The 19,806-nt window shown below is 42.2% G+C and overlaps 1 protein-coding gene across 5 annotated transcripts in view; it reads left to right on the plus strand.

The window, feature by feature from the left end:
- Nucleotides 1-11,317, plus strand: part of RAP1A (RAP1A, member of RAS oncogene family) — a 78,320-nt gene extending 67,003 nt beyond the window's left edge. For all 5 annotated transcript variants that reach the window (XM_042998184.1, XM_042998181.1, XM_042998182.1 and 2 more), the window contains 4 exons: nt 480-620; nt 2,231-2,374; nt 7,134-7,249; nt 10,620-11,317. In XM_042998184.1, coding sequence (XP_042854118.1) covers nt 480-620; nt 2,231-2,374; nt 7,134-7,220 — 372 coding nt within the window. In that variant the 3' untranslated portion in view covers nt 7,221-7,249; nt 10,620-11,317. The remainder of the gene's footprint in view (nt 1-479; nt 621-2,230; nt 2,375-7,133; nt 7,250-10,619) is intronic.
- Nucleotides 11,318-19,806: the final 8,489 nt, after the last annotated feature.

Genomic DNA, 19,806 nt, shown 5'->3' on the forward strand with positions numbered 1-19,806 from the left:
GAGCAACACTTGGTTGGCTTTCTCCCTCTCTCGTTGGTTAGTCCTGAGTCTCGTTTCCTGATTCGTCTTCATCTCCCAACCCCTTAGTATTGGAGGCCCTAAGGATTCAGTACTTGGGACTTCTCTTTTCTAGCAATACTTCTTGGAGGTCATCTTTAGTAGCATCAAAATAATTTAATTAGGATCTATATGTAAAAGGGACCTACATACAGTTTTCTGAATGACAGAAAAACCGTGTTAAAGTGGTTTAAGATCTCCCTTCTGATTCTTCAGTTCATTGTCATGGTTTCTAGTCATGTAAGTAGGGAACAAGAACATTCACCTCAGTTTCTAGAAACTGTAAAATAGGTCTTAGGTTTCCTATCATGATAACGTGTAGGAAAAAATTCAGTAGCTCACTTTTGTGATTATTCTGATATAAATTGTTCTAGTATTCACTCAAGAAATCATATTTATAATTGCACTTTTTTTTATTATAGGAGCAATTTACAGCAATGAGGGATTTGTATATGAAGAATGGCCAAGGGTTTGCACTAGTATATTCTATCACAGCTCAGTCCACGTTTAATGACTTACAGGACCTGAGGGAACAGATTTTACGGGTTAAGGACACAGAAGATGTAAGTATATTTCTCTCTATAAGACATACTGCTCTTTCTCTGTGGCCAAATAAAAAGTGTCTGTTTTTCTGTTAAGAGGATTTGGAGGGTATCTACCACATACCTAAAAGAGTCCCTGTGATCAGAAAATTTTTACAACTTTCTAAATTTACTTGCAAATTATATGCTAAGATAGTTAGAAAAGGAGGGCATGTATGGTAAAGTGCTCATTGTGCTGTGTGTTAATAAATGCAGTAGGCAAGGAAGAGGAGTCAGAATACTTGGTAGAAGAAGTGGGGGACTCGAGTTGAGCTTTGAAAGGTGGTAGTTATGTCAGAAACAGTGTTCAGAGAACATTAGTAAGAACCATAGTGGTATGTTCCATTTCTAAAATTCTGTTGATAGTGTTTACTTACAGTGTTTTCCTTTGAATTATGTTGAGGATTTTCATTAGCTGCATTTTTATATTTTGTACATTTTATTTTTGTTATAGAATTCTTATTTGATGAATGGCATCATTGCTGTTGTACCTTTTTGCAAAGATGAAATACATACTTTACATGTTTACCTCAATTTTGAACTACAGAGAGTTCCTTTTCAGTTGTCTAAATTGGGATATAAAATTTCATGTGTACCTTTCTTTCTGTTTTCCTGTGTTCTCTCTCATTATTAATGGGAACATATGCACCTGCTCAGGACCTCAACTTTGGGTAATACTGTAGGCGGAAGGGATTTCTACCATATGACTCATTACCAACCGTAACCTAATGAATAGTTCTCTTCTTTGCCATGACTAATTTATCGAAGAGACTTCTGTTTTCGTAGGCAATTACATGCAAATCACTGAACTCTGGTAATGTGAACCTCTCTATTCCGTGTAATAACTGAAAAAGATGGAGCTGTAGGTCTAGTATGTTTCGCCTGACTTGTGATGATTGTTTGGGACACAAGATCCACATGTGCCTTCAGTCCTTTCTTGGGTGTAGTGTCCATCACCTCACAGATGACTTTGTTCTGTGGACACCTTTTATCTAAGGACGTTACACAGTTTTGTTAGCGACTTGTTTAATTGGCAGTTGGGACAGCATTTCTGGCATGGGGAGAAAGGGAAGGCATAGCTGCTTCGCGGCTGTATTTTTATTGTTTGTCCTTTTTTAGCATCTCACCTAAACTGGCCTTCAGGTCTGGACGTCAGATACAGAAGTAGAACCTGTCACTTGGGTTGGTCTTGCCACTACTTCTGGTGTTCGTTGGACCTGTGAGGTGAAGCACTTAAACCACGCTTAGGACCAGTGGAGACATTCTTCTCTGTATTGCAGGAGCTGCCTTTCCCTTCAGATTTTTGTACTTGGAATTCAGCTATTAGTAGTAGTCCACATGACACTGTTGCGATTATAACCTTAAAATAATTTAGCAAGTGAGCATAGTAGGGTCTCTTCCATATTTTTTCTGTCTCTTCTCCCTCCATCTACCTTCTTTCCCTCAGTACGCATACAGTACATATTATTTCTTTAAGTACTTGGTGAAGCTTACGATCCTAATTAATCCATTTCAATTGGTGACAGGTAGTTGCTTACTTAGAAGAGTAACAAGTATGCTAGTGCTCATATTATGTTTTGTCCTTCCCACAGGTTCCAATGATTTTGGTTGGCAATAAATGTGACCTGGAAGATGAGCGAGTAGTTGGCAAAGAACAGGGTCAGAATTTAGCAAGACAGTGGTGTAACTGTGCCTTTTTAGAATCTTCTGCAAAGTCAAAGATCAACGTTAATGAGGTAACCTACATCTGCTAGGCAGCACAAACAAGTGCCTTTTTAGTTACCTTTCTTTTAAGTTAACAGCCAAAACCAAGTTTTTTGAAGAAAAAATTTTGTTCTAAGCAGTCTTGATTCTGTTAGTCTATACAGAACTCTAGGTAATTGCTAGAAACCATATTCCTTCACTTGCATAACATCACTTTGATGACTAATGAGGACACTTATGTTTACCTTATCGGCATAGAGAAAGTTTAAGTTAAACAATGTGTTTAAAGTCCCACTAAGCTTCTGAATGATATGCGGTAGGTGAGAAGTGTCATATTACCCTTGTATTGTAACAGTTACCTATGCACATATGTGTGAAGAGGTTGTAAAGTCAAGTAGGAAAACACAAAAATCAAAGTAGTTATTGAGCTTATCAACTTATGTTATACAGTTATTACCTCATGGATATCACAGAGTTGGGTGTTTTGAGTCCTGCTTTCCTTTGGTTTCTGACTCAAAAGGAGGTTTTGGGAGCATGGATATGGAACTGTAGTTCACCCAGTCATTGAGGCCTGATACAGCAGGTGCACAAGGCTTTTTTTGTCCATGACTCAAGCTTTCCACTATCTTGAGAACATAGCTGTGACAGGAATGCTTAACAAGTACACCCGCCTGCCTGGGTGTAAATCCAGTACCCTACTGGATCCCTAAAAGATCAGCCCAGGTCCACCTGCCCCCACCAACCAACCAAAATTTAAGAGATTGTCTTTGCATCTGTTAGTTTTAACATAAGCTTTTTTAAAAAAACAAAAACAAAAACCAGAGTAGGCTTCTTTCTTCCACAGTAGCGCAGAAGTCTTCACTTGCCAGTTTGCTGGTCATTTGTGGCATCACAGGCAATCAGGCAGAATTCAGTTCATTTACAACATGGGTGAGAGTTGAGAGTGCATTAGGTTATCCGTATCCTGTGCGTTTGCTATTCCTCTCTGGCCTTTGCTTCTGTAGGTCACTTTTCGTTGACTTAATATTATTATAGTTGTGGACTACTGTCTGAGTTTTTTTTTAATATTTATTTATTTTGAGAGGGAGAGTGCAAGCAGGGGGAGGGGCGGGGGGGACATTGACAGAGGATCTGAAACGGGCTCTGTGCTGACAGCAGAGAGCTCTATGCGGGGCCCAAACTCACGTAGCGGGAGATCATGACCCGAGCTGAAGTAAGACACTCAATTGATTGAGCCACCCAGGAGCCCCACTGTTGTCTGAGTTTTAAAATGACTGAGTTACTTTCAACATCTGACAGGCAAAAAAATTAAGCTTGCTGCAAATCCTGTTTTCAAATAACCAAGAATGTCAAAGCTTGCTCTTACAGGTAAAACCAATTTTTATAAGCACATAAGAATTGATAAATTTCATTTTTTGTGTGCCTCTGTGTCTGGCAGTGTGTTAGGCATTGGGGTAGTAGTCATCCAGACACTGTTCCTGCCCTAAAATTTACCTCCTAGTGGAGAACAAGTCCTAGTGAGATCTTCACCTGTCATTTCTTTTTCACTGCCAAGTAAACAAAAAGGAAGTATGATATGCTTTTAGCTTCAGCTTTCTCTGTTGTGGAATTACAGCTTCACAGATGTTATTTTGAAAAATGTGGCTCATAAAATTTTAAGTTTTAGTGCAGTCTTTTCTCAAAAAAAGCACTTTGAGATAAAAAGCATTAGGATTGATGCATGAGCTTGGATAGGGAAACAGTAGAGCAGGGTCACCATCTGCAGGATGATTGGTCTTAGGGATCTGGCTCCTTGCTGTCCCTGTTCTCGCTCTCACTGGTACCTACCCACCAAGTTCATAGGGCTCAGCTGGGGCTGGGTTGGGCCAGGGTCCAGTGAGCACAGCAGACAGGAGGTGTTCCTTACCTTTTAAGCATCCCATGTTTGTGGGAACCCCCGTGCCGCTTGCTGCACCTCTCTCTGGGTGCAGTTTCCAGTGCAGCAGAGGTCCTTTTTCAGGACAGTCTTGTTCCAGTCAGCCCTCGACGTGAGGCTTTATTAGACAAAAATGGAAGCAGTAAAACAAAATGGAATAGATTAGCTAGTTTAAGGATCTTAACTCTTTTGAGGGACATACAAATTTCATGCTAGAGTATAATGTTTGAGTTTCTTTTAATGTCTCTCTCTTTATAGCCTGATAATCCAGCTACAGAGTTCCTTTGATAGAAACAGCTATCCTCCGACAGCTAATGCTTTGTAAATATATGAGTGATTTCTGTTGGACTTAAAAATTTGAAATCACACGGGGACATACTGCTTGGCTAAGTAGCCCTCTAATTCTCTGATACCTACATCAGAATGTATATATGTTTTAACTCTTATCCACACCATTTTTGGTATGTTCTGGAACTAGGACATAGCAATACCAGAATCACATCAGTCTTAAGAACTAATTGTTCTTTGCTGAGGCTGGAATAATAATCTTGAAATACATCAAGACATCCCAACTGAGAATGGCAGAGGGTTTGAGGAACTCCTCTGTGTTCCCTTTAGATTTTTCTGTAGTTCAGAGAAATGGGGAAGAACCTAGGCTGAGGACCCTGAGCATATCTAACCAAATACTTAACTATAGTTCGCACTTGCCTTCATCATATAACCAGCTGTGGCTGTGAGGTGGGCAGTGTTTGCCAAAGTTGTTGAGGATATTATTACAAAATCAGTCAGTGTAGTCCCAGACACCCAGAACTGCTGGCATGAACAAACGTGTGGTTTTGATTCTTCGACTATTTTAGTTTATCCATTTACTTATTTTTTATTTTACAGCTTCTTCATTGAGGCTAGGGAACAAAGGAGAACCTGTTTGTGGCTTTTCCACATTAGGTTTTTAAAGGGTTTCAGAGTTGTGAAACAAACTGCCATGTTGTCCATATATCCTGTGTTTTTAACTTTCTTAGAAATAAGATAATAGAGAAGTTAAATGGTTTGAAGAAGATGGGAGTGGGGAGGATAAAGCAGAAAGAAAAAAATATAAACGAATCACTTACAGCTTTGGGATAAATCACTGAGTAGTGTTTTTTTTTTTTTTCTTTTTAACGATTTAGTCTTCTAATCTGAGGACCATTTTAAAAAGTAAATAGAAATTGTTTTATCTGAGCACCATCTTAAAGAAATGGAAACCAATGATTTAAAAAATATTTTAAAATTTATTGAAAATATGTAAGAACAATAAGAATTTCTGTTTACTCTTCCTCCAGATTCACCAGTTAACATTTTGTCAGTGTTTATATATCACACTTCTTTACTCCTAAATACGTTAGTGTCTGTACTCTTAGATCAAAGACATTTTCTTACACAACCACAACACAGTTATTAAAATCAAGAAAATTGTTATTCATACAGCCCATGTTCAGTGCATATTCAGATTGTGTCATTTGTCCCTATAATGCCCCTAAAAGGTAGGACCTTTTGATACACTTCTACAAAGCACGATTTATCACAAATCAGTAATAGTAAGGAGATTCTGCAGTATTTGCTTCTATTCCAGGTCATTAGTGAGTATTTGCATTTCATAGCAAAGAACCAAATTCAGCTGATTTGTTTAATTGTTCCAACACTTTGGCATACTTAGCACTATGAAACATAGAAATACATCAGAATTAAAATAGTCTGCTTCTGTGAAATAAGTACTGTTGTATTTTTGTCTTTGATGCCTTGCATTTTTCATCCAGAATGAACCCAAAAGATGTATTAATAGAAATGTTTTAATGAAGATGTATTTGTCACTTCAAATTGTGGTCACACACTTTTTTTATTTTTCACTTTAGCCAAAATTAACATCACCAAAAAGCGGGAAACGAAAACCATGTGCTTTTTTACGTATGATATCCTGAGAGGAACACATTATCTCTTTTGTCCTATTATAGCCCAAAATCTATAACGTGAATCTAATCATGAGGAAACATCAGACAAACCCAAACTGAAATTCTATAAAGTTACTAGCCATCAGTTTTCAGAAATAACAATGTCATGAGAGACGAAGGCTGAAGAACTGATTTTAAAAGATTAAAATGACATGCAGTGTGTGATCCGATGATGGATCCATTTGCGGTGGTGAGGAGAAGGAATTACTCTCAAAGACATTATTGGGATAACTGATAAGATTGGGATCTGCAGTGTAGATGATACAGAGTAACATATCCGTGCTTAAATGTAGTAAGCATGATAACTAACATGGCTATCTAAGAATATCCTTGTTTTTAGGAGGTACATACTCACCCATTTAAGGACCCATTGTATGCAGAGTGCTCTCAAATGGTGTAGAAAATAAGAGAGAATATGTCTAGAGAGAAATGATAAAGTACACATGACAAAATGTCATTGGTGCATCCGAGTAAAGAATATACACCAGTCCTTGGTATTATTCTTGCAACTTAGTGTGAATTTGAAGTTTTCTAAACATAAAGTAAATGTGAAGATTCAAGTTGAGCATTAACTATTCCCTTAATAATTATGTTTTGAAGCATAGAAGATTCCATGAAGAATTTAACTTCACTACCATATTTTTCACAACTAATTTTTTTTTTCCTTAGGTTGATATTGAATGTCTTAGAGTACATGTATTTCCCTTATGGTAAATTGGTGAGTCCTGCTTTACCCTGAGGTCACCTGGGGCCTCTAAGAAACCTGCCATTAAAAACAAAGCAGCAAACAGAGATCCAAGAGCAAAATAACATCTACCAGAACCAGGATTGTTTTGTGAGCAAGATCTCAAATGTTTGTTGAATAAGACTTTTTTTCTTGTTTCTATTTAGATATTTTATGACCTGGTCAGACAGATAAATAGAAAAACACCAGTGGAAAAGAAGAAGCCTAAAAAGAAATCATGTCTGCTGCTTTAGACCCACAGTAAGCAGCAGCTCTGAGCCAGGTAAGGTACCAAAAGCAGAACAGATGCCTTTCTCATGCTCTTATTTTGGGCTTTCCCCAACCCAAACCACTTCCTGTTCCACCTGTTAGGGTATTTCCAGTTTCTGTAACTTGTAAATGGGACCTATAGCTCGTAGATCTCTTCATCTGTTGATAATTTGTCTCTCTCCCTGTGAGAAGAAGCTGTTGGAGGGCAAGGACCATGTATGTTTTGTTCACCACTGTGTCCCCAGTGCCAGGTACAGAATGGGAACTCAAAAAATAGTGTTTGAATGAATAGAATGCCATCCAGGGTGACTCCTAAATTCATGCCACATTAAAGTGGAACGTGGTTCATTCTGAAACAAATTGCTGAAGTGCACATTTGATTAATTATTTCAAAGTGAACACCCCTGTGTGTATCAATAATGGTCATTCCTACCATGGGGTGCTTGGGTGGCTCTGTCGGTTGAGCATCCGACTTCAGCTCAAGTCATGATCTCATGGTTTGTGGGTTCGAGCCCCGCATCAGTCTCTGTGCTGACAGCTTGCTCAGAGCCTGGAGCCTGCTTCAGATTCTGTGTCTCCTTCTCTCTCTCTGCCCCTCCTCTGCTCATGTGCTCTCTCTCTGTCTCTCAAAAATAAGTAAATGTTAAAAAAAAAAAAAGTCATTCCTATCCAATGTAACCCCTACCCTGATTCCTAACATCATAGTTAGTTTTGCCTCTCTTTGAACTTAACATTTAGAAAAGCCAGTATTACGTCTACTTTTACTAAAAATATGTTTTCGAGAATTATCCTTGTTGCATATGGCAGTAGTTCATTTTTATCATGTAACTGTACTAGCAATATATTTATATATTCTGCTACTAATGGACATTTGGGTTCTTTTCAAGAACCAATATGGCTAATTCTGTGCATTTTTGCATGAGTCTTTATTCACATGTGCATCATTTCTGTTTGGTGTGTGTGTGTGTGTGTGTGTGTGTGTGTATGAATGAAATGACCAGTCTAATACCATATAACTGATAGTTTTAGCAGATACCTCTAAAAAGGTTTTCAAAGTAGTTGTACCAGTTTACACGTCTAGTAGCAGTTTTTGAGTTCCATATCCTCCCCAGATTTGATATTGTCAGTCTTTTAACTCAAGCCGTTCCACTAGATATGTGGTAGTATGTTTTGGTAGTCATTTCTTTATAGGTATAGGTTGACTTCTTTGAAATGTTTTGTCTATAGGCTTCTAAGTAGTAAGTACCACTTAAGTTTCCATTAAGTGAAACCATTGGAGAGAAATTAGTGGCAGCATTGAAGCTGCCTACCAATTGAGAAACCAGGCCCTGCGGGACCATTTGGGGTTTTTTTCTCTATTTATATTAAATCCCCTGAACAGTTTCTGCTTTGTCTTCATGAACTCTTTAAACCATACCATAAAAGAATATTTTCATGAAGTGGATTTATGATGTAATTTAATGCTGGTTATGTGCCTATTACTAATTTTGTCAGGTTAGAGGAAAGTCTGCTGTTCCCACTTGAGAGTTGGTTACACTGTTTTGTAAGTCTCTTGGGTCCATTGAGTAGATTACCTCTTTCAGAGCACCAGATTAACTAACACGTGCTTCCTCAGAGACTTGGTTGAATCATTCTCTTCAGGGAAACAACTGAGTAATTGTATCCCCTTCTTAAATGAAGGTAGAGGAAAATGGGCAGAAAGGAGGAAACAGCAGGGGTTTGCCTTCGGTACTTGGATTTGGGAAAGATAGCTTCTGGTTGAATGTTTGCTTTAGGCTCTTAGTGAAATCTTGATTCAATAACTATAAATCATTAGCTCCCTGAAGGTGATTATTTTAAAATTTGCTGGTGTGTGTGTTTGGGTAAGGGTACACAGGTAGGAAAAAGAGGACTCCAGTTCCTGTTCTGATCTATATTCTTTAACTCTCTTGTAGTTGGCTGTCTTGTTGATGCCATTACCTTAGCTGACCCTAGTTTAATTTCCAGTTCTCAGAAAATCTCTTTTAGCTTACGTTTAAGGGAAGAGGTGCCGTCTCCTGGCCTGTTGTGAAGATTCCTTCATATGTTGTGTTTTACCTTAGACGAGAGAGATCTTGGCCTAGATCTGGAAACAAGACTTTCATCCTGTTGCATAAATTCTTAGGCTTTGATATATAATTCAGCTTAACAATATATTCAATAAGTCACCTGAGATCTCTGTGGATGTTGGATAATAACAAATAACAAGTCATTTCTTTAGTGATCGGAATACTTTGCAGAGCAAAGAAATCACAGAGTGGTTATAGACTGGAAGTGCCATGTTGGTCTCATTTAAAAAGTACAAAGGTCAGGGGTACGTTTAAGTAGTTCTGTATATGTTTAGTAAGAGTACATGAATGTTGAGGGCAGTTTATCTGGCTTTACCCTTTAAGCAAGATTGTATTGAAGCATGTTAATCTCTTTTCAGTATGTCCCATTTTTAAAGACTAGGAGAGAAGAAATTCATTTTCAGGAAATTCTTTCTTTAACCTAATTTTTTTCTACTGAGCAGTACCACTAACGTTGAGTCTTCCACCTTTGCACACGGGGATCAGCTCTTTCTGTGTCCTCTCTTCTGTCCAGTATTAGAGGTGGTAGTCCTGGGCGGCTGGGTGGCTCAGTCGGCTAAGCGTCTGACTCTTGACCTCGGCTCAGGTCATGATCTCACGGTTCATGAGTTCAAGCCCCGTGTCGGGCTCTGTGCTGTCAGTGTGGGGACTGCTTGGGATTCTGTCTCTTCCTCTCTGTCCCTCCCCTATTCATTGTCTGTCTGTCTGTCTCTCTCTCTCTCTCTCTCTCTCTCTCTCTCTCAGAATAAATAAACTTAAAAAAAAAAGAAGTGGTAATCCTAATATTCTATAGTACTGAAATGGTTAAAAAAATTTTATGCACAGGTGTCATTTTGTTTTTGGAAAAGGAACTTTTAAAAATAAGATGATAATGGGATAGAAATAAAGTAATCACTGTTTTCCGCTTTACAGACAGGACTGTCAGATTGTGAAAGCAATCAAACTATTTTTTAAACATTTTTAAAGGGAGTTTAAAATAGCCCTGTTACTGTAGCTGTTTAGTATAATTTGTCAAGTAACAATCAGCCAAAGTCTGTTTCTTTGTATATTATTAAATATCTGCTCGTTCACTACCATTTTCTGACCTCAAGAGATTCATATACACATATATACATATATACACATATATACGTGTATATTATGTATGTATGTATACGTGTATATATATGTTCGTATATGTATGTATGTATACATATATATACATATGTATATACATATGTGTATGTATGTATCTGTATATGTATACATATATATGTGTGTATATATATGTATATCTCTATCTATTCGATGTTCTAGATTACAGGAATGAAGAACTGTTGCCTAATTGGGAAGTGCCAGCATTCCAGACCTTCAAAAATTAAATCTGATGAAGAGGCTTCTCCTGTTTTATATATTATGTGAAGAATTTAAATCTTGTATTGGTTTGCACAAACTCCCTGGAGAAAAAAAATTGCTCTGTGTATATCTCTTGGAAAATAAGACAATAGTATTTCTCCTTTGCAATAGCAGTTATAACAGATGTGAAAATAAATATACTTGACTCTAATATGATTATACAAAAGAGCATGGATGCATTTCAAATGTTAGATATTGCTACTATAATCAGATGATTTCATATTGACCTTTTTATCATGATTCCTCCCTGTCAAGCACTAAAAAGTTGAACCATTATACTTTATATCTGTAATGATATAGATTATGAAATTTCCCCTCAAACTCATTGCAGCAGATAACTTTTTGAGTCATTGACTTCATTTTATATTTAAAAAATTATGAAATATCATTCTGTCATTATATTCTAATTAAAATTGTTTGTGCATAATGCTTTGGAAAAATGGGTCTTTTATAGGAAAAAAAAACTGGGATAACTGATTTCTATGGCTTTCAAAGCTAAAATATATAATATACTAAACCAACTCTAATATTGCTTCTTGTGTTTTACTGTCAGATTAAATTACAGCTTTTATGGATGATTAAATTTTAGTACATTTTCATTTGGTTTGTGTGTTTTTGTTATTGTTTATAGATTTAAGACTTTTATTTTATAATGGTCACATTGTTTCAATGTGCTTTTATGCCTGGTACCTGCACAACACTTGGCTTTAAACCCCTCAGTAATTGCTGGTTTCTCTAAGAACAGACATCACACTTTCTGTTCCAGATGTATTTATTCCTACTATACAGCAAATCACATCAGACTACATAGAATAGTTTTGTATATTCTCTCTTGATCTTAAAGATTGTATCTTATTGAATAAAATATCCCACTGTATTATTTTTATATGTAAAAATAAGTTTAATACTGTATCAGGGGTTAACTTTACTATTTCAGATCTTCCACAGCTTGTCATTTCATCAGGGGAATCCTTCTGTCATTGTTAATTTGTTGGGTAGAAGCCCACCAACGAAATGTTATGAAAGAATTTTTAAATTTGCTTTATGATAGATTGAAGAATTTGAAAGAAGTAGGAAAAAGTGAAAAAGCATGTAAAGAATGTTGTCAGTTTGCTTTTGCTTTGACTACATGTGAAATAGTATAGTAGTCATAGTGTGGAAACGATTGCTAAGTTAAAAGTTTAGCTGGCTGTATAGTGGTGCTTTTCTTTTCCTTCCCAATTTTCTCTGTTTTTACAAAGATGGCGCTTAATGAGGACATGAATCTAGGGTGACCATATATGACTGATGTGCTCTCCACAGAGGAGCACAATAGCCTGTTCGGGCCGGTCAGGTGCTGGCAAAGGAGAGAAACCAGCTTAGGAAACCCTGTGCCTTGTCCCTGAATACTGAGGAGGAGATGAGTCCTAGAAAGTCTGCATCACTGCTCAGGGATCTAGATACTGTCTCATTGCAACTAGGTATGAAGTAGTGTTCATGCCTCGCTGAGACTTTCCAGGAATGTGGTCAGTCCATAAGCTGCTAAGTTGAGATTTAAGAATAAGATTTCAAATGTAAGCTCTGACCAACCTGAGAAAATGTTAAGATATTATGGAAAAAAAAAAAAAGGAAGAAAAAAGAAAAGAAAGAAAATTGGAAACTGTATTCTTTTGAGTTTGAGTTCTAATACATTTAGTTAACTGATACTTTCTCCTGATCCAGTTACACATACATCTGGGATTGAGGGGCCAAAAATCTAATGAATGCAATAAATCGAAAATAAGTAAGTGAAGTGTTAGGGCCAGTGTGTCCAGGTCAAGGTGGCATATATTAAGGTCCTCTAGAGTCACTCTGCTTAAAAACTCACCTCTCAAACACTCCTTTCGACTTAAAATCATAGACAAACATCTCACACATAAGTAAAAATTGCCAAACATTACCTGTTACATAGATTGTGTGGTTATTTGCCAGATCAATAGGGATCATTAAGAATAACTCCCAAGCTCCAGTCTGCTCCTTGGTGACCCTCTTCTCCAGTCCACTTGGGATGAAGTCAGAAGCGCGAAGAAAAACGCCCCGGTGGCACACAGCAGCACGCAGAACAGGGCCTGCTGAAATCAGAGGCGCAGTACTATCTCAGCAAAACCTGCCTCTGCTGAGCCAGGTGGAAAGGCATCCTGTCAGGAAGGGAGCTGGGTGCGCTTTTATGTGGTCCCTCTGTGGACTCTGCAGTCTTGGTTCCAGAGAGGAGGGTGCCTGAAACTAAGATGTACTTGGTGTATCTTACATAGCTGAAAAATCCAAAAGTCCTCAAGGATATTCTCTGTGACTCTCAATACGCTAACTATCCAAGAACTGGTATGTTCGTATTTGTGACTCTTTAAAGCATGATGGCTTTAGTCATATGAGTAACATATCATTTAAAGGAGGCTTGACGTCCCAGTTGATGGTTTTTCCCCACTAAAGCACGAACGACTTTAATGGCTTTCTAGTGCTCCCCCCGATCTAGTTTTAGAAACAAAACAGTAAATACATCATCTATATTTTTACCCTCCACCAGGGGGAGCTTCAGTATCAGTTAATACTTTTACAAGCCTTGAATGAATAGTATGAATTCAATCCATCTGTTCTTATAAATAAACACTGCTTGCCTCACAAAGAGGCGTAAAGGCCTTTCCTCAAGAATTTGAAATCTACCGGGCAGGGGAGAGAAGTAAGAAATTCATCAAAGATGTGAAAATACTGTCATTTATTAAGCCGTGGTCACAGAGTTAGTTCTCTTAGGAATGTTAGGAGAAATATGGGTGTTGGCATGTTATCCTCTCTCCCCTACAGCTTTGAAATAGTTTCTCTTTGGCCTCTCGATGTGCCATCATGACTGGCCACCTTTTACTCCTCAGTGAAAGGGTCTGTTTCTTTGAAATTAGAATGTACTTGGGAAAAGTTAATCCTTGGGAGGGTGCTGATCTTTATTATATTACCAGCATCATTTAAGACAGGTTACTTGGTCGGGAGCTATTTTTCTCCATATATGAACATCATCACTGGACCTGCCCCATTTCAGTATTTTGCCTCATTTTCCTCATCAGGGACACCTATATTTGTCAGTTCACGTATCTCATTTTCCTTTTTAGGACTGAGGGACAGAAAGAAAGGTTACCTCCGTATTTTCATTGATAAGCAATCGCAGTAGAATGTTAGAAGACAGAAAATATGCTCTTATAAATTATATGTGTGTTGTGAAACCAAAGTGTGAAGACATTGTCAGGTATTTGGAGGAGGAAAATAGCTTGTAAAATAACCTTTTGTTTTATTTGGGTCTTGTACTTATTTAAGGTGCTACATAAATGTGTATTAAAATAGCCCCTCTTGACTCAGCTCCAAACTTAAAAGGGCAGAGTGGTTTGGGTGCTCGGCCAGCATCTGGAAAAAGCCCATCTTGTGCAGGGAAGGAAATGAATGCAAGCTTTGAGGTAGTCCAGCCACCAAGCTTTTAGTGTTTCTATTCCCCAAAAATGTAAAAAATGCAAGTTATTCTTGAAAATGTAGTACAGACATTACATTGAATATGAATATTTTTTTTACTGCAGTTTTATCTTGGGTTTGCTGAATGTGCAGTCCATTTATTTAATGCCATGTCTTGCTTAAATATTCTTGTCGAGAACAGCTGGAGACTTTGAACTGGATGCTTGGTTCTGCTTTCTGGAAAGGCAACATGGATTCTGTTTTGCAGACATTAAGAAGAGCTTTAAAAGGGTATTGGGGGATACAACTCTTTGGCTTTTTAAGAAGAAGCCTCCTGTGGCTCGGAGCCCAAGGTGTGACATACATTTCCTGCTAATTGCTTCTCTTAAGAAGCATGGGCTTGGCTGTTCCTCTTGAGGAAAAACCTTAATAAACCTTCCCATTTTACCAGTGATGTGACTCTTATTTTGAGCTGTTGTTTTCAATATATTTTGTTGTTGTTGTTAAAGCTTAACCCTGTGCAAGTTCTTGTGTTTGCTTCTAACCATGTAAAAATTCTTGTAGGGCGTATAAAGCAGAGATGATCCTTATGCACCTGTCAGCAAATACTGATAGTGCTTTGACTCCATACAAGGTGCTGACCTGCATGTTGGGGATACAGCCGTGAATGATACAAAAGTCTCTTCCCTCCGGGAGTCTTTGGCAGGACACAAAAGACTCTGTGTGTGTGTGTGTGTGTGTGTGTGTGTGTGTGTGTGTGTGTGTGTGTGTGGTGTGTAAAATGCTGAGTGCTCCGGAGAGGAGTTAAAAGGATAGGAGTGCTGGGCAGAGAGAATGTGGTGGTGGGTCAAAGGTTTATTCCCTTACTGAAGTTGCTATTTGCGTAAATATTTGAAATGTGCCGCCCACACAACTGCCTGGGGGAAAGAACCGCCTTCCATGCATTGGGAAGTGTCTGCAAATGCCATGAGGTGGACGTGTGCCTGCATGTTGGAGCACCAGCAATATGGCTGGAGCGGAGTGTGCAAGGGGGGAGTGGTAGTAGGATTGGGTCGGGATTGTGGGGGGGGGGGGGAGGAATTTCCTTCAGCATGGGCTGAGCGGGGCCCATGGAAGGGATTTCAGCAAAGGGCATAGGGAACATGATCTGACTCAACCTATCATCAGGACACTCTGGCTGCTGAGCTGAGACTAACCTGTGAAGGGACAAGGGTGGGAGCAGAGACACCAGTTAGGAGAAAGTGGAGTGTGAGCGAGGAGTCCAGGATAACGCCAACATTTTTTTGCCAATAATCAAGATAGTGAAGATTGTGGCTGGAGCGGGCTCGGGAGTTCCATTTTGGACGTACTAAGTGTTAGGAGCAGGTCACATCCTAGAGTTGCACGGTAGGCAGTTGGATAGGAGTCTGGAATTGAGGGAAAGAGATCTGGACAGGAGATTCACAGTGAACGTTCAAGAACACGGAGCTGAACAGGATCATGGTGTTCATTGTAGGTAGAGAAGTCCAGGGACTCCATCATTGAGGTTCGGAGATGAAGAGGAGTTAGCAAAGGAGAACATGAAGGTCACTGGTGACCTTGATGGGCTGTCAGTGGAGCAGTAGGGGGCAGGACTGGAGTAGCATAGGAGAAGACAGGAAGAAGGTCATTGGAGACATCAGGTGTGGACTGCCCTGTTAAGGTGGTTGAGACTGCGCATGTTGGTGAGCTAATGGGAGTGGTCCACTGAGGAGGAAAACTGAGCAGGCTACATGGACAGAATCTAGCATACAAGTACAGGGGCTGAGCCAGATGGGAGTGTGGGCAGGCATGGCGGTGGGAGGAAAGACAGTACGGGGTCAGAGAAGCTGGTAGGTCACAAAGAACTGATAAAAAGTACCATGAGGAAGTGTCCTACAAAGTAGTAGGAGACAGAAAGGACTGATGCTTTCTGTTCTGGGCCAGCTGCTATGCTTCAGGAAGGGGAGTTTCAAGTGGGCCTTTAAGGGTAGAATTTCAACAGGTTAGTGTGGGGAAGTGTCACAGGCAGGTTTGCAGAATACGGGAGCAAGAAATTACCTAGTTTCGGCTGACATTAATGTGGAAATAATGGGCTAAGAAGTAGATCGGGACCATGTTGTGGCGAGCCTTGAAAGGAGAAGGTGACCGTCCAGTAGGGAGAGCTAGAAAAGTAGGGCCTGCTGTTCATTCAGGTGCCACCGAGAAGGTGGGCACGGGGAAATTTCAGAAGAGATCTGGATATGCAAGAGTAACTCCCCCTGGACTAATGGTCTTTTCAATCTTCATTTCTCACTTCGTTTTCCAAAACCCGTTCTCTAATGATCTGAGTCATGTGGTTGTGATCATTCGCAAACAAGAGCTCAGGTTTTTTTTTTAAATTCTTTTAATGTTTTTATTTATTTTTGAGAGACAGAGCGCAAGCAGGGGAGGGGGCGGGGGGAGACCCATAATCCGAAGCAGGCCCCAGGCTCTGAGCTGTCAGCACAGAGCCTGACACAGGTCTCCAACTCACAGACTGAAATCATGACCTGAGCTACAGTTGGACGCTTAACTGAACCACCCAGGCACCCCTACTTTTTTTTTTAATGTGTATTTATTTTTGAGAGGGTGCACATAGGGAAGGGGCCGAGAGATAGGAAGACAGAGGAGAGTCTGATGCGGGACTCAAACCCACAAACTGAGATCGTGACCTATGCCGAAGTCAGACGCTTAACCGACTGAACCTCCCAGGTGCCCTGAAAGCTCAGAGAACCAGCATTAATACTTGGCCACACAAAGGTAGTGGAGAGGGTTGAAGAGAAAAATCTCCTTTGTTAACTCTGTTCCTCTGTTCCTCTGACCTGATTGTGCCCCCCTCAGACCTTTTGGCTCCTCAGGGGCATACAGCCACCCTCAGTTCCACCCTCACACCCTCCCCCTGCTCTTGCTCTTACTCCCCCCCCCCCCCCCCCCCCCCCGCATGAGACGGCAGCCTCTGGCCCTCCCAGCCCTCCCCTTGGCATCTGCCGGCGTGATTGACAAGTCGAGTAAGGGAGTGTTTTTCCTCAATTCGCTGCTGTTGGGGAGCTGCCAGCTTTCCCACCAAGATCCCATCGTCCAGGCCCTCCCTTGTGGGTGAGAGGAAAGGCACAGGCCACACTGTACCCACCCACCCACCACCACCACCCCCGCCGCGACCACCTTGCCCCTCCCATCCCCAGGGTCCCCGGTTGAACGGGTTGGGGAGTTTGAAGGAGCCACTGGGATGAAGGGAAAAGCCTGCAGCCTTCGCAGGTGGGAAAATAGGACGTGGAATTATGGGCCAGGCACTGGGCTCTGCCTGCTTTCCTGGGAGGGGATGCATGTAATGGAGGAGTTTAAAGAAGATATTTGATCCCCACACTCCCAGCGGGGTCCTGAAGCCAAGGCCAGCGGATTTGGCATTCTTTGGGCCCTTGAAATCTCTGCTGGAGAGCCTAACCCCTTGTTTTCTGGGATATAAATGGTCTTATCTTAACAGATGCTTGGGACCTCCGACCAGGGATTCTAGCACCTGCCTCAGTCAGTCTGGCCCAGTGCTCCCTGTGATAAGGAGCAGGCTCCCTAGGCTGGTCCTGCAGAGCTGGAGCTGTCGCTGTGGCCCGTGCACATCGCAGGCTTGGAGTGAGAGCCTGCAGGCCTTCCAGTCCCAAGCCTGAGTCCGTGTAGGGATTTCAGGAGCTACACTTAGCCCATTTGGAAGAATCTGGTTTTTTGGGTTGGTGTGTGTGTGTGTTTGCCTTTTTAAAGCAAATTTATGCCTGAGACCCTCCCCTTTCCCACCACTTCTACGCAAATAACTACGAATGTTGCCTTGTGGGCAGCTCAGTCCCTGGGAGACAATGCCTGGACTGTGGCCAGTAGTGGGGGCTGGAGGTAGGGAAGCCTGAACACCCAACTCTCAACTTCCTTCCCCACTGCCCCGCCCTGACTGAGCCTCCATAAGTACAATGGAGGAAGGAGAATCCAGCAGACTCAATGTCCCCGGGAGGGGTGGGGATCCCTGGCAGTGCAGGTTAGGAAAAACTTCTTGGGTAGAGTACGCCTGGGGCCAGATGTCGTTGCCAAATGGACAATGGCAATGGGGGAGAGGGAGTGGGCAGAAAGGGAGACCGTTTGGAGGCCGGGGTAAAAGCAGTATCCTCTGAAATGGGAACTGGGTCCCATGTGGGACTGAGCAGGCTTGGGAGAGAAGTGGCCGTGGTGGCCATCCGAAGGGCCCGAGCTCTGGGCAGCCCAGTGACACTGAGGCCCCTGGACAGCCTGCATGAGAACCAGATTGGCCTGGGCAGCTGGTGTGGAGAAGCCAAAGCCACAGGGGGTCACAGAGGGCATGCACAACAGCTTGGGGACGGGGCTAGCAACGGGCCTTGGGAGCGGCTGAGGGGGCCTTGACCGCGGCAGGCCTCACCGAGGCAAGAGCCGGGCTCAGCCGAGGGCTCGCCCTGAGGACTGTGTTCGGTGCGGGAGATACAGAAATGAGTAATGAGGACTTGGTACCCTGGAGGTGCTCACAGTCTAGAGGGGAAGACGAACATGCAAAAGGGCGATTTTAAAAGGGGTTCCTGTGGCTGGGTATACAGGCGCAGGTAAGGGCCCCGGGGAGGGCTTCACAGAGGAGGTGCTCTTTGAACTGCAGTGGAAGCTGAGTAAAAAGCCAGTCTGAGGCCATGGGGAACCTGGGTCTCGGAGACCAGCCAGTGCAGAGAGCCACTCAGTAGCACAGGGCCCTGGAAGATAGAGCAGGGATGGGGGGGAGGGAAGCAGTGCCCCCAGAGGAGGTGGAGCAAGTCCGCTGGGGTCTGCCGGGGGAGGGCTGGGCCTCCAGACACCAGGCAAATCAGGCCGGCTAAGGATGAAGTCACAGTACCTTGAAGACCTTGCCCTCACCTCCCCTATTCTCCCCCGAAGGCGAAGGAAGGCGGGGAGCATTTCCTTGCAGCTGCGGCCTCCTGAGAGGCGATGAGGAAGGGAAGGGGGCTGAGGGAAAGGCAGCAGGAAAGGGAAAGCAGCCGGGGCCGGGTGGGGGTGGGGGGGAGCAGAGCCAGAAACGGGAAAGCAGAACGCACCTCTGCCCCTGGAGGGAGGACACGTCCCCCCTACGGCAGTGCCCCCTGAGAGCTGAACCACCCCACCCTGACCATTTGGAGACAGCTAGGGGGCTTCCCCGGACTGGAGAGAACAAGAGGGGCAGGGGAAGACAGCCCAGAGCCGGTCACGGGCAGGAGAGGGTGGAGGTGTGGAGCAGGCCTCCAGTTTTTGGCCGTGATTCCTAGGCCCTGGAATGGGGCGGTCCTCTTGAGCGCCATGCCCAGAGGGGCATATCTAGAGAGAATGGATTCTGTGGAGTGGAAGCCAGGGCAGCAGCTGTGGCCTGAGGCCTTAGTATACAGAGTTTGAGGCACCCAGGGACCCGGCAAGAGGCAGCATAAAGGGGAAGTGTCACAGTCCCTTGTCAGATTAGTATCGCCCCAAGCACTGTGTTGAGAGGTAGGTGCCCCCCGCCCAAGGGCCCCCTCCCTCAGTGTTCCTCAGAGGCCTCTCTCTGACCAGGACACCAGGATGCCTCCAGAGACACCTGGGGGGCAGGGACACTAGAAGGGGAGGGAGAACGAGGGTGTGAAAC

Source organism: Panthera tigris, chromosome C1 (assembly GCF_018350195.1).
Source record: "Panthera tigris isolate Pti1 chromosome C1, P.tigris_Pti1_mat1.1, whole genome shotgun sequence".
Taxonomy (NCBI): Eukaryota; Metazoa; Chordata; class Mammalia; order Carnivora; family Felidae; genus Panthera; species Panthera tigris.